Raw genomic sequence first — 9,481 nt, forward strand, 5'->3', positions numbered from 1 at the left:
CCAAACAAATGACTTTCATAACTCAGTGGTTTAGTTTTTAACATGAAGGAAATGGGATCAGAGCTGTCAGGAGCAACAGGTGGAAAAGCCACCCGTGAGAGCTTCGGGCAGAGGATCACCCTCACTCACGAGAGATCTAAGAAATCATTTCCACCAAAATCACAAGCAAACAGCGAGGGTTGGCAGCCCCTGTTCAGACTGGTGGAGGAGGGCCCCACACCTGCCTGGCAAAGCAACTTTAGGACAACAGGGCCACAGTCCCAGTCCACGGGTCAGACAACCAGGGCAGAGATCGGCCTTGGCCTTTCCACCAGGGGACGTGCAGTTAAGGAAGGAGATGCCTTCAGGTCATCTTTTTCCTTGTCATTTTTGGTGTTCTGCTTCTCTCCCCACCCCCCGCCCCCCCCCCGTCTAAATGCAATTTCAGTCTTAAATTTCTTTTTTTTTTTTTTTTTCTTGCCTTTTTTGTTAAATGAGACATTTAGACAAAACTGTAGTGAGTTTCTGATTGCTTCCATGGAGCAGAAACCTGAGTGAAAGAGGGGAACACAGACTATTGCACTGATGTCTCCAAGACAGCTGTGTGACTTGGGCAACTCTGCACTTGAGGGAAATAGAAAAGGGACGGGAAAATGAGGCTACTACAAGCAAAACATTTTTATTAGCTTCTGGTATTTCAACCCTACCAACTTCAGATGCAGTTAGAATGAAAAAAAACATATCTGTAAAAAGTCTAACATAATTCAAAACAATCCATTAAAGTTTTCCACATGTATTAAAAGTTTAAATTCAAAAAAGAACTTTTCAAGGTTTCATTCTCTAACAGTATCTTCATAGAGATAACAACCAAGTTTTTTCCTAAGTGCAGATACAAAGCAAACAAGCATCCTCCAAAATAATCTATGGACAAAGGTAGTGTAAGAGGGAAATTAAGACGGTGTAGTAATCTACAAGACAGACACACAGGTTAAATGTAAAATAACCATACCATCAATGAAATATTTAAAAATTAAAATAAATTAAAGTTACATCAAAGTTCCTGCTTTACTTTGTTTAAATCCTCAGTATAGCACATAGCTCTGCATTATGGATCATGGCAAAGACTACGCAGTAGCAATAAAAAAGTTGCTACAGAAAAACTTTTATGGAAATTAAACAAGACTAAAGATACTCCTTCACACAGATGTATGATAGCTGTAGAAATTTCACCAAATCAGTTACTAGGGCCATTTATTTTTAAAATCACTGTAAATTTCTGTAAGATGAATGTCAGCCAGTAGTGATCCATACATCCAGCTGAACACCTGCTGTCCTGCCCCTTCCACTGCTAAGCCAAGCTGCACTTCTTGTTCTCCCCAATGCCTCCCTTTCAGCAAGAATGCAATTTTGCAGGGCACAGTTTTTTGGTAGCATTTTGAAATTTTCTGCAAACAAACTCTTGTTCTCATAAGGCCCCAGTCACTATGTGAGCAATATGAAATACAAGCTTAAATAAAAGGCTTTGTCAGTGTGCTGCTTTGCCTCTTGTACAGGATGCTTCATGAGCCATTTGGAGGCCAACTACCTGTATATATCATCGGAGCATATTGTTATTTTACTGGTGAACATTGGTAAGCATCCCAGCTCACTATCACTACAACCTCCCCATTAACTATAACTGGGCAGGAGGGACCTATGTGGTGCTTCATAGGACTTCAATTCTACAGATTTAAAGTAAAAAGCAAAAATTCTCCACAGCCTTTGCAGTTTGTAATACGTAATGGAGAAAACAAAGGGCAAAAATACGCAAACAGGTATTTAAAGATGTTCTGTCCAATTACAAGTTTCTGATACTACAGTGAGCCATCCTGCTGGATTCCTCCCATTATGTGAAGTCTAAAATGGTAAGTGAATATTCCGGGGAAAATGTTATCTCCTAAATATTACATTCCTTGTTGGCTAGGAGTTCAGATCTGCATAAATCTTTGAGGAGAAAAACATTTAAAACACCCTAACCAGTTTCTGGTTTAATTGTTACAAATCTTCAGTGTTAAATCTAAAAGAAGAAAATCTCCACAAAACAGTGAGTAAAGGTACAGTTTTTGCTGGGTTACTGCACGGGCACTGCAGACAAGCTGCAGCTCAAGAGTTTTTTCATAAGGTCGCAGGTATCTACTGTCCACTGTTTTCTGGATTTGTTGTGGTGGTCTCAGTGCCAACAGGTTGCACGTTATCTGCAAAATTGTGGGCATGCTCAAGGAACAAGTCTTTCAGTACGCTCAGCTCCTTGGTCAGGAGTTTAATTTTTGCCTCTAAACGTTCATTTTCTTCTTTAAGCTGGTTGACCCTTTGCAGTGTGTCTTGTGCTTTCTGCTTGCTTTTTAACCGGCTCTTTTTCACGGCCATGTTGTTTCGCTCTCTGCGCTGACGATACTCATCACTGTTTCTATCCACAAAGGAACTTTTCTTTCCCTGTTTGCTCGGAGGCACAGCTTTGCCTCCACCACCAGGACTAACTGGCACCAGCTGGGGAACCTGCTGCAAACCACTGGAGTGTGCTTGAGTGTGAATCACACTTACTCCGCTCGCATCTGTGGTTGTGTTCTGTTGGGATGTCTTGCTCATTTGGGCAGGCTGTTCTTGGACACAACAGAATTTATAAGGAGACTGAAAACTCTTGCGTTTCTAGAAGGTGTTTCCAACAGATCTTCACATGGATTAAGAGCAAGGTGAACCTAGTAGGGAAAAAAAAAAGCTATTAAAGATGTTGGCTTCAGCTACAATCTTATACATCATTGGCTTTAGCATAAAATACTGATGGTACATCTGGCAGTAACACATCATAACTGTGCTGGAAGAGGACAAGCTGCCAACTACATTTCTGAAGTCTCAAACATATTTGGGTTGGATGGGACTATTACTGGGTCATCTAGTCAAGCTGTTTGAATTGTTCACTGGCTTCACTCAGTTATTCCAAAGCCATCCCTGATGGATGGGTGTCTAGCCTAGCCTCAAATATCTCCAGTTTCACAACCTCTGTCTTGGCAACACGTTCCACTGTCTAACTTTTCCTCCAGTTATACAATTTTCTTAGTTTTCAGACTGGAGTTTTCCTTCTGTGGCTTAAACCTATTAACAGCCTGACTCTTGACCAACAGGGGTATTTGATCCTTGTCCTCTTCGGACCACATCTCTGGGTGTATCCATAGACAAATTCCTCCCTGATCTCTTTTCTCTGGAGCAAGGGTGCTCAGCCTGTCCACCTTTTCTCAACCATCTTACAGCACTTGTTTAGAAGATGATGTTCAAAATGATGGCTGTCATAAGGTCTACTAGTACTGAGGGGAAGAATAAATCTACGGGAAAAGGTAGTGCATTGTGAAGGCCGTGTCTGGGTGACATTCTACCACAAGCAGCGTGCTGAGCCTGGAACAGTATGACTCAAGCAGGTGAGAAAGGAGCACAGGGTGACGGCAGTGTAGAGGACTGTCACCCATCAAAAGACAGCAACCACGGCTGACTCATCCACAAATAAGGTCACCTGCATGGTTCGTGCACTGGTCATTGTCCACTCTCCTCTCCAGCACACAAACCATCCTGATGAGCAAGACATCCTCTCACCTGACTCACGTTCTCCCGCTGCTGAGGTCAGCCTGCTCCTGGCCCTACTGGTGGCACAAGGAGGATTCCACCACAGCTGCAGGGCCATGGCCCTGGCAAGGCTAACAGCTGGTCCCCTTCTCTTCTCATCTCACAGGATGACTTCCTATATGCCTGGGAGAGAAGAGGGGAAGGACAACAGCATGGTCCTAAGCTCCTGAAACACCTACCTATGGGTCCAATGAAAAATACTCAGTGATCAGTCAAATCAGCGTGGATTTGTCATGCTGAAGAAAAGTATTTAACTGGCACTAAACAATCCTGTTCCAAGGTCACTGTGTGGCAGCAGTGCAGCCCAGCACTGTCACACACATGCAGTCTCACACGACCAGTGTGACACATCCTCCCTAGCCTCCTCCAGAGGGCTGGGGAAAAGCAAGGAGCTGCAGCAGCACTGGGCAGTGCTGACTGCCAGCATGGGCAGCGCCAGCCCAGGAACACCTCTCGCATCCGTAGCAGCAGATGGATGGCTGATGACTGGAGGGATGTGTGAGGGGTCTGTAGTGAGCTCCTGTGTGTCACTGGTCCTTCTACACTCACAGGTTCATGTCTACAGTTCCTGATTGTTTTTCTCAGCAGTCTGAGTTGCTGTTTTACTTTTGGATGGGCTATCATTAAAATGTTAAAATTCAACTGTGTAGATCAATGGCATATTTTCTTCCATGATGAAGAAGCCACAATGAGATGCAGCTGAGGAGTGTGGTTCAATAACATTCATGGGAAAGCTCACTAAATTTGGCTTGAATGTTACTCAAAATTAACATTCTCTGTCACCAAGATGTCTTCCCACTTGTGAAGATGTACGAGTATACCAACACCCTTCTTATCAAGAAATCTTTTCATTTTCCTATTTCAGGGCAGAATGAGACCATCAACAAACGCTTTTTGACATCTGTGGAGCTGAATCTAAATACATAGTGTCTAACACCTTTTTGTTAATATTTTCCCAATTGCAACTCATAAAGCAACTTTTGCAAACCATGTTTCAGTCTCAGATCCTGACCTAACAAGCAGTTAGGCTGGGCAAACCGAATACCCAGCTAACAAGGTGTTCTGTGCCCCAGCACCAGACTGGCAGGGCCGGTTGTAGTGGCTGTGCATGTGTAATTGCACAGACATTTTTAGTCAAGGTGTAAGTGTATGCTCCTTAGAGCATACGCTGGCCTTGTCTATACTTTATTTTAAAATAGAGGATTTCTGCAGCCCTCAAAACATATACAGTTCCCTTAGGTTGTCTCTGACAAGTACATTTTGGACACCTTATCCAAATCAAACAGAATGCTCTGTTGTCCCCTCTGCTTCAACACATCTCAGTGTTGACCTCAAAGTTCACCTGCACAGGCCAGTTATGTAACCCACACCATTTTCACAATCTGATTTTTGTGTTCCATGAGCTACTACAGAGAAAGGGTGGCTCCTGCCCCCAAAGGAACCCCACCTGACAAGTAACAAGTTTCTTCACATCACCAGGTTCCATGTGCTACTTCTCTCTATGCTATCAAAACTATTTACTACTGCTTTAACACTTCTTTCCTATCTCTATCAGATTTCCCTACGATTCAATGAAGAAAATTTGTCCCATTAAACCTAATATTAATGGAGTATTTTAGTTGGGCAGTACATGGCTATAAGCAGAGAAAATAACCAGTGTCACACCTCTCAAGCAAGAATTCCAGCCCTGCCTGCTAGAACAGACCTCCCTCAGTTCCTTCCCACTGGAGCTGATTTGGTTTTTATCAAATTGCTATTTCTTGAGTGAGAAGTGCTCTTATCTGGCCTGATGATCAGAACCCTTAACTGGGACAGGTGACACCTGGATTCCTGTCCTGCTCCAAAGAATATGCAGAGCAAGCAGCACTAACTGAGCATCACAGAGCTACAGAGTGCCAACAATTGAGGCTTGAAACTCATTTTTCCACCTGGTGATTTGGAGGCTGGATGCCTATCACCAATTGTCAGAAGGTATCCCAGGTAGCAACAGGTGCTATGGGCATCCTTCAGCAGAGACTGCAAGGAGATTTAAAGGCAGCAGGTGTGAGACACACAGAGGGGACTCTCAAGAAGGGTGAGGTGAAGGACGTGGTCACCAGGAGAGCCCTGAAGGTGGGGAGGCACGCAGGGCTCAAGTCTCTCGGAGCCCGTGCACCACAGCTGCTCCACGCCTCTGCACACAGGTTGCTTTCCTGTGACTGCGTGACAGCCCCAGCACAGCAGGAGACAACTCCTCAGAGAGCCAGCCCAGTTCCCCAGCATCTTGTTCCCATAAAGCTGCTCATGAGCTTCAGCTCAGCAACAGCCCTAGGCTGGTTCCACCCAACACATGGTACTGTTTCCAGTGGCCAGTTAGAACTGCCTAGTTCTCTCCTTGGGCCACCAACTGGCCACCCGGGAAACCAACTGGCCACCCACTACAGCATAATAGCTGGTAACTCAAGAGGTGTCTTCTCAGGCAGAAAGATGTTTCTTACTGCCTCACACTACTCCTCAGAGACCAATGAAGCAATAAAGGCCTTCATTTGCTTTCACACATACAAAAAATAAAAATAAAGAAAAAAAAAAACCTGTTTTGTCAATTAAATCAGTATTTTTTTTAACTTGGTAGCCAAAAATACAAAGTGCTTCTCTCTGCTCCTTTCTTGAGGTATGACTGTGGTGATTCCAATCATTAGTCAGAATAACTTTAGTGCACAAATTCATAAAGCTCTCCTTTCAAATGCAAAATCAATCCCAATCTGAACAGCAATAGGTGGCCTGTCTTCTCCTAGAGTTCACTAGGAATACCCTGATAGGACCCAAGTCTAGATTCCGATGACCCTGTTCTGAGGACAGTGGCACAGAACTCCAGGCACACATCTGCTGAACAATGGGAGGGCCGACTCCTGCACGGTTCACACTCGCAGGTTTGCAGGAGCTGACGCTCTCACCTCCTGAAGGCTGGGCAACAACGCTTTTGACACTAGGTAGCTCAAACTCATCATTTCTTGCCATAGCTGACAATATCACTTTTGTACATTTGTTTCAGAATCTCAATTTTTAATACACATCTTAAAAGACAAATACACTCTGACATCCTTAACAGACTGCAACGGAACATATAAACATAAACATGAATTTTAACATGACAGAATCCCAAACACTGGGAGGCAAGGAGATATCAAAAGACTCTTTTGAATTAAAACGACAGCTGTGGTTTCTAACGATAAACCAATTCCTTAAATCCGAAAGTTTTGCAAATAATAAGTGCTTATACTTTCCGAAAAAGCTCTGCATGGCACCGTTACGGAGCTGCGACTCTTCCTGCCGATGTCAGCGCCAGGGCCAACGCGGAGCTCCCTGCCTGCCAGAGCCCTGGTTTGAAACTTGCCACCGGAGCTACGGAAATTCGCCGGGAACCGGACACATCTGCCCAGACGCTCCCCCGGGCGCTCCCGGGCCGCGCTCTCCGGCTGCCCCTCGGCCGGGAGCGCTCCCGCCCCGCCGCCAAACGCCCCCGGAGCCGCCCCGGCGCGGCCTCGCTCCCCCCGCCCCCGGGCCGGGAGCGACCACGGGGACCGGGACCGGCCCGGCCCGGCCCTCCCCGGCGGGCCCATGGCGCCGCCGCCCTCCTCGGGCCGCCCGCCCGCCGAGGCCGCGCTGCTCCTCCCCCGTCCGAGCGGGGCGCGGGGGTGCCCGGCGCTGCCAAGCCGTGACTTCACCGGGGGAGGGGAGGGGAGGGAGCCGGGGCCGCCCGCCGATTGCATCACGCGCTGCCGAGCGGGGCCCGGCGGGCGGGGGCGGCCGCGGCCCCCCGGCCCCGGCGCGCGCCCCCCGCGCTTACCTGAGCGGCGCGAGCGGCGGGAGGGGCCGGGCGGGCCGCGCTCGGTACCGTGCGCGTGCGGCGAGCGCCGATTGCGACACCGCGCGGGGCGGCCCCGCCCCGGGTGATGCAACCGCCGCGGGACCGGCGGCGCGCGCGGCCAATCCGCGCCCGCGCGGGGCGGGGCCGCGGCCCCGGGGGTGCTGCGGGAGGGGCGCGCGCGCCCCGCGGGCTCGGCTCCGGCCCCGCCACGGCCCCAGCCTGAGGGAGCGAGCCCCGTCACGGCCTGAGGGAGCGAGCCCCGTCACGGCCTGAGGGAGCCCGGCCCCGGCCTGAGGGAGCGAGCCCCGTCACGGCCTGAGGGAGCCCGGCCACGGCCTGAGCGAGCCCCGTCACGGCCTGAGCGAGCCCGGCCACGGCCCGAGGGAGCCCGGCCCCGGCCGCTCGCAGGGTTTGTGTCCCTGCACTGCTACAGCGGCGCTGAAGGAAATCGCGCCCGCGGTCCCGCGTGTCGCTGGGCCGGCCGTGCCCCGAGAGCCCTCTGCCCCTCTCCGACGGGGGATCGGGACGAGAGGCCGCCGCGCCCGGCCCGGAGGCTGGCGGGGAGCGAGGCGGCCGCGTCCCCCCGCCGCTGGGAAGCGAGGGCCTGCCCGTACTTCGGGAGGGTCCGGCACCTCCCACAGCCCCAGGGGGAGAAGCCGAAACCGCGTTTCCCGGCTGAATCCCTGCACGGGCAGAGCGGGGAGCTCGTCCCGGGCCCGGCGGGAGGGACAGCGCAGCCTCGGTGTGCCCAGGCCGGGCGGTTCCCCGCGCGTACCTGGCACAGGTCCTGCGTTCCATCCTCGTATGCGCCCCTCGCGTAGGGGCTGGACTCCATGAGCCCTGTGCGTCTCTTGCAACTCAGAACGTTCTGTGATTCTGGTGAAGTTGGCCAGTGCCCACGGGCAGCGAAGTTGATAGTGCTGTGTTTCTGTACTGATTGGCATCTTCTAATTGTTTCCAGGCTGTTAATTAACACCTGGCAGTGTATTCCCATCTCGATTCTAGCTGCCGTGTGGTTTGTTTCCGTAGAATGTTGTGAGATCAAGGGGAAGGAATGCCAAAGGCATTCCAAAAAAAGTATCAACAGTTCTCTTAAGAACAGAAATTACGGCCAATTTCTAAATCTCATAGATTCCTGATTAATTTTTCTTTTCTAACTTACTATTAGAAAAGAAATCCTAAATGCTGGCAGACTAGGAAGCATCTGGATCATGGAGTTACATGTCAAAGGAAGATTCTGCACTGTTTCACTGGTATGTTTGTTGTTATGAAATACATCACTTTTTGTGGAGAAAAGTTTTTTGCCCTTAATATTTTCCAGACACTTTAGTTTATATAACTTCTGTTCTGCCCAAACAAGCATTTACTTACTATATATATACACACATATGCTCACATCTCAAGCTGTGTGGGAGCAAGGTGTGTTTGCAGCTCCCTGAGTGGGAAATGTACACTTCAATACACAGGTGTGTGTATTTGCAGTGGGCAGATCTGAAAATCATCTGTTTATAAGGTAGGCAAGTTTGGAACAAGTTCAAGTGTGCAGGCAGTGAAAACAATACTGTTGGAAAACTGGGATGTTTTTAATGTAGAGGGGGAAAAGAAAAAGGATCTATGCTACTCTGGTTTAGCACATAGACCTGCTTGAAAATGTTTTATGTCTGCAAAAGACCTGCAAAGAATTGGATTTGTAAATACAGTTGTAGACCTCAGTCATTTAGGTACAATTATTTATATTTACCATTTTTATGGCTGTCTGATGTTGTAGAGGAGGTTTGTTTTTGTAAAGCCCCGTGGAAAATAAACCATATTTGCAGAAAAATTCTGAGGGTTAGTCTGGGCAAACAGTTTTACTCAGCTCATTTACCACAAAGATACTTTTCCTTGTCAGTCATCAAGTATTTGCTTTAACTTCTCTAATGTTTTTTTCTGTTTCTTAATTGAAATGGTTACATTTTCTGTGACAATGACTCATCCATCTATAGCTAGAGTGAAATTCCAGGT

The 9,481-nt window shown here is 48.4% G+C and overlaps 1 protein-coding gene across 4 annotated transcripts; it reads right to left on the bottom strand.

Annotated features, from left to right (window-relative positions):
- Window positions 1–639: 639 nt before the first annotated feature.
- On the bottom strand, window positions 640–8,646 carry CEBPG (CCAAT enhancer binding protein gamma). 4 transcript variants are annotated; one of them, XM_053987264.1, is made up of 3 exons: window positions 7,457–7,545; window positions 3,601–3,753; window positions 640–2,714 (listed from the first exon to the last, which is right to left on the bottom strand). In XM_053987264.1, exon 3 carries the CDS (start codon window positions 2,602–2,604, stop codon window positions 2,152–2,154), a length of 453 nt encoding a protein of 150 aa, XP_053843239.1. In that variant the 5' UTR covers window positions 2,605–2,714; window positions 3,601–3,753; window positions 7,457–7,545; the 3' UTR covers window positions 640–2,151. The 4 variants fall into 4 exon arrangements, with proteins under 4 accessions (XP_053843239.1, XP_053843241.1, XP_053843238.1 ...); XM_053987266.1 differs by lacking the exons at window positions 3,601–3,753; window positions 7,457–7,545 and adding an exon at window positions 8,253–8,646; XM_053987263.1 differs by lacking the exon at window positions 3,601–3,753 and having other exon boundaries at window positions 7,457–7,558.
- Between the last annotated feature and the right edge of the window lie 835 nt (window positions 8,647–9,481).

This window comes from Vidua macroura, chromosome 11 (assembly GCF_024509145.1).
Source record: "Vidua macroura isolate BioBank_ID:100142 chromosome 11, ASM2450914v1, whole genome shotgun sequence".
In the NCBI taxonomy this organism is placed as follows: Eukaryota; Metazoa; Chordata; class Aves; order Passeriformes; family Viduidae; genus Vidua; species Vidua macroura.